Source organism: Sycon ciliatum, chromosome 5 (genome assembly GCF_964019385.1).
Source record: "Sycon ciliatum chromosome 5, ocSycCili1.1, whole genome shotgun sequence".
In the NCBI taxonomy this organism is placed as follows: domain Eukaryota; kingdom Metazoa; phylum Porifera; class Calcarea; order Leucosolenida; family Sycettidae; genus Sycon; species Sycon ciliatum.
Window position 1 is genome coordinate 15,585,237 of NC_088647.1, and position 5,146 is coordinate 15,590,382.

Consider the following 5,146-nt stretch of genomic DNA (forward strand, 5'->3'; position numbering starts at 1 on the left):
CGGCGCCAGTCGGGGCGAGAATCTGCCAGATCGTACCATCCCTCCACAGCATTCAGGCCTTCAGGTCCGCACTAATGCAGTCTTTCCAGCGTTTGCGTGGACCGCCAGGTGGACGGCGGGATGGGAGCAGACCGAACAACAGAATCTTCGGGATGCCCTCTGGTGGCATGCGAGCAACATGACCCAGCCACTCAAGTCGTCGCTGGCGAATCCGGACAGCAAGTGGGCGCTTGTCGCCCCACATTTCCAGCAACTGATCATTGCTGATCCGCTCTTGCCAGGCGTCTAACCTTGTTATGCCAAGAACGGTACGCAGACACTGCATGTAGAACGTGGAGAGCCTCCGGATGTCGGCTTGGAGGGTACCCAGCACTCAGCTCCGTACAGCAGAATGGTGACAACGCACGCATTGAAGATATTCTTCTTGGTGCGGACGGACTGATGGTGGTTGCTGAAAACTGGCTTCCGCAGGGAGCCAAACGCACGGGAGGCAGCCGCAATTCTGGAGGAAATGTCAATCGAACACCGGCCATACGTATCGATGATCGACCCAAGGTAGCGAAACTCCGTTACGCACTCGACCTGGTTCGAACCAACACAAACAGGGGCGAGGTCCGCATCAGAAATGTCTCTGCCGATCACCATGAACTTGGTCTTGGAGAGACTAACTGTCAGTCCAAACTCGGAGGCGACTTCATCGAATGTCACTGCAGCTCGCTCGAGCCCGGATCGAGATGTCGCAAACAGTGTGGAAATGTGGAATCATCCGCAAACTGCCATTCACTTACGGTGTCTGACACTGCTGTGCAGCAAGGCTTCTGTATTAGCTGACCATTGATGTTGTAGCGGATATCGACACCGAAGCCATCCACGCCTTCCATCCGCTGCTTCCAGGTATGGAAGACAGCAGCCATATACAGGTTGAAAAGGACCAGTGCCACGGAGCAGCCCTGGCGCAGGCCATTCTGTACCTCTAGCGGGTCCAACAGCCGACCATCAATGCGTAGACACGTCTCCATGTCCTTATGGAATGCTCTGATAATGCTGACCAGTTTCTCCGGTACACCGAGACGGAGGAGAACAGCCCAAAGCGCGGCACGGGGGACGCTGTCGTATGCCTTCTTCAGGTCGATGAACAGTAAGAAGGCTCTGTCATGATGTTCCAAGACCTTCTCGCTGATCTGGCGTACAGAGAAGATCATATCAGTGCAGGATCTAGCACGACGAAATCCACACTGGGAATCAGGAAGGACTTCTTCAGCCACTGTCTGCAGCCGGGTTTGGACAACGCGAGCGACCACCTTGCCGACCACATCCAGCAGAGCAATTCCTCGCCAGTTGTCACAAAGTGACAAGTCGTCCTTCTTCGGAAGAGGGACCAGGACAGAATTTACCCAGTCTTGCGGGACTCGTTCTTCATTCCACACGGTGGCCAGCAACTTGGTGAGCGCACAGTTGAAGGTGTCGCCGCCAGCCTTGACCAGCTCTGGGATAATGCCTGAACTGCCGGCTGCTTTGCCATTTTGGAGGTGCGCGACGGCTTTTGTCACTTCAGCTAGCTGTGGTGGGATCGCGAAATCATCCTGGCTCTCCAGCTGTAGCAAGAGCGCAAGGACACGTGGGTCGGCGCAGCTACGAATGTTCAGGACACCTTTGAAGTGGCCACACCACCTTGTCGCACGTTCCTCCTCTGTGGTGCACACACAACCGTGTTCATCCTTGATGGCCTGCACCTTAGTTGGGGCAAGGCCAAGAGTAGCACGCTGAATATCACGAATACATTTCCAGACCGTTGCGCCATTGAAGCGTGCTCGCTCCGCCTCCGCAGCTTTCTCCTCTAGCCACTGTGTTTTCGCACGGCGTATGGCAGAACGGGAGGCATTGCGCACTGATCTAAATTTACGGGCAAACTGATCGTCCTGGCGACCATGGGCAATCCATGCTGCATAGGCATCATTTCTACGCTTCAGCAGTGGGTCCAGGGTGTCACTGCTGTCAATGTACCAGTCCGGTTGGGGGCGACTTCGTCGTCCCAGGACAGTGTCACCAGTTGTCATCAAGGCATCACGAAGCACATTCCACTGTTCATCAAGACTAGCACCATCGTCTGGGCATGTTGTTTCTTCAACCGGAGATCGAACTTTCCGCAGACGAGGTTGTGATCGCTCCCACACTCGGCATGCTGAACAACCTGCGCGTCGAGGCAGCGACGACGAGCAGCCTGAGAGGTGATGACATAGTCGATGCAGTGACAGTGTTCCGTTCGTGGGTGTTGCCACGTTCGCAGCCGGCTCGCGTTTTTCTGGAACCAGGTGTTGCAGACCGTCGCTTCGTTCCGTGCCAAGAAGTTCAGAAACTCCTCGCCCGATGAATTCAGAACACCGAACCCATGAGGTCCGCGGACTGCGCTCCACTCGTCATGCTGGACACGGGAGCCAACTCGAGCGTTGAAATCTCCAAGCAAAACATAGGTAGATGTACATCTACATGTATCGCCACGTGGAACGCTGTCGAGTACAGTTTGTAGGTCACCATAGAACTGGTCTTTCGTGTGGCGTGGACTCGAGAACGACCCGTGGGAGCGTAGATCTACTGATAGGGCTCACATAATGAAATCCGCGACGTCACCGCCGACCTCATTCGCCAGGTGGCTCACTCGGTATCCGTGGAACCTCCACTGCAACCGCTCTCTGGTGAGCACTTCAGCCTCCGATCTGCGTCCATAGAGGACAATGCTCGCCTCGACATCGCTGCCAGTGGGCTATGGGGTGGCCGGTTCGAACGCACAATGTTTGATATACGGGTTTTCAACCCCTATGCTGCTTCGAATCGTGCTGCCTCAACCCCCGCTGTGTATGCCCGCCATGAACGCGAGAAGAGGAGGAGATATGAGGAGAGGACTCTAGAAGTCGAGAGGGCCTCCTTCGTGCCTGTCGTCATGTCGGCTAGTGGTGGTGCTGGGAAAGCCGCCACAGTTTTGTACAAGCGCTTGGCTGCTCTTATCTCCGAAAAGAGAAACGACCAGTATTCTGCCACCATGGCGTGGATTCGCACTCGGCTGTGCTTTGCGCTGGTGAGGTCGAGCATCATGTGTTTGCGTGGTGCCAGATCGTCCAAGTCACGCTACCTCCAGCGAGATCCGGTTGCGGTTGTCGTTGCAGAGGCATGCCTGCGGCCTGAGGCTTCTGACTAGCTTTAAAAAACAAAACAAAACAAAAAACACACATTTTAAAAGTTGCTTGGACTGAATTTCACTTGTTTTATCAGTGTATTATAGTTACCGTGCAGTACTGTGCATGCTAGCTACATAATCATATTACATTTTTGGTTTTGCCCGTACAAGAGGCTTTACGTGATATCTATTTTTAAAAAACTGATAGGGCTCCGCCGTACTCCAGTTCGAATTTCAAATTTAAAAACATCAGACGCGAGCTCACCGTTTGAACAGAGCAGCCTCCAGCTCTCCAAGCAGCCTCCGATGCCTTGTCCAAAACAATGGTGACTCCTTCACCTCGACGCTGAGCAGTGTTATCAGTTGGTACAGGTCGGCCAGACGATAGAACGAGTCTATCGGCAACACGAAATGTTCCATTTCCAAACCAGTCCGTTTCTTGCAGCCCTGCTACGTCGACATTGCGACGCCGTATTAAAGGGGCCGTCCGTAAATATCGAACTTTTTTCACAAAACGAATTAGTACAGTACTCGGTAGGTACGTATCGGTTATAGCGTGGGTGTTTGAAAAACGACTTTCTATTCTTATTTCCGCTATTTCTTACACCACCATATTTATCAACCATAAGTACAGCTGCAGTGGTGTCTTCAACTAATTACTTCATTTCTTACACATGATAAATCAAGTGTGGCATATCATTATATTATGTGCGCATGGGCAGGAAGATCATCGTACATGCAACGCAGTACTTCTGTGCATGTAGCTGGTCGTAGTCCCATAATCATGTGATAATATAGGCTTACCATGTGGCTATGCAACATGAGTTACATGACCACAACAGTTGAATCTGCAGCACTACGACGCAACGAGAGTCAGATCAGAACGGAAATGGACAGATGTAATTACTACAGGCAATACACTTTGTACTAATCTGGCATGTTTCGCTACACAAAGTCCATTCTTAGGACCGATATATTCTACTATGGGATAAAATTGCTTGTAAGAATGTGCACTTGAAATCCATGTTATGATTATGAAAACATGAGCGTTCATTCTTGTAGGCAGTATATTCTTTTACACGACCACGCTATAACCGATACGCACTGTATTTTAGTTTAGACCCAACCCCTTCCTCCCTCAGAGGCCCTCCCCCTCAGAACGTAAAAATTGTTGACATTTACATGCATATACAACAAAAGTCGCAAGTGTGTCACTGCTCCTATGGCCATGTACATGTATCGAAGTTTTCTGAAACGAAATTGGTCAACCCCCTCCCACCCCATAAGGGGCTGGTCACATTGAGGGAACAATCCTCAGATTATAAACCGGGAATAATCTTTTCTGCTTTTCATCACGGCCACACTGGATACGCACAATGAAAAAATCTCACTCACGCGAGCAATTTTTTTGTCACCATTCGCTTCTGGCTGTCTGTCAACCCCGCTCCTGAGCCAGAGCTACATCAGCACAGCCTCTACAAAAAACGAGTATCGCACGCTCCACTTCAGAACGCAATAAAAAAACAAGGAAACTCAAAGAAATCCAGTGGAAGCCGCGGATGATTATAATCTTCGGCGGAAAAGCGAGGCCTCGAGCTGATTTTCATCGAGTGGATTAAACCTCTCAAATCTCCCGCACAGCGGCAAATGTCCATGGATTTTTTTTCAAATTTTCCCTCAGTGTGACCGGCGCCCCGGCCCCCTAACGAAATTATTTCGTTTCGTGAAAAAAGTTCGATAATTTATATGGACGACCCCAGGGCCTAGGGCCGGTCACACTGAGGGAATCTTTTGAAAAACTCCGTGGTCACTAGGCCCCGGCGGATTATGCCTGCGAAATCATGGAATTATGCTTTCATGGATTCTCGCATTATGCTCGCAAAATCCTCATATTATGCTTTGGCATGCGGGGATACACTTTGTTGTACTTATGGAGCCCGAAAGTTCGGAAAATTGTGCCTTTTTCGTACTTGC

General features: G+C 50.9%; 1 protein-coding gene across 1 annotated transcript; it reads right to left on the reverse strand.

Annotated features, from left to right (window-relative positions):
- Positions 1-294: 294 nt before the first annotated feature.
- Positions 295-2,057, reverse strand: LOC135816821 (uncharacterized). Its single transcript, XM_065329922.1, has 2 exons — positions 789-2,057; positions 295-582 (listed from the first exon to the last, which is right to left on the reverse strand). Exons 1-2 carry the CDS (start codon positions 2,055-2,057, stop codon positions 295-297), a joined length of 1,557 nt encoding a protein of 518 aa, XP_065185994.1.
- Positions 2,058-5,146: the final 3,089 nt, after the last annotated feature.

Excerpts from the sequence above, each read along its gene's own strand:
- LOC135816821 (XM_065329922.1), bottom strand. The coding sequence starts at position 2,057 with ATGACAACTGGTGACACTGTCCTGGGACGACGAAGTCGCCCCCAACCG. Across the intron at positions 583-788 it reads GCACAGCAGTGTCAGACACC|GTCGAGTGCGTAACGGAGTT; the intron begins GTAAGTGAATGG and ends GGTTCGAACCAG.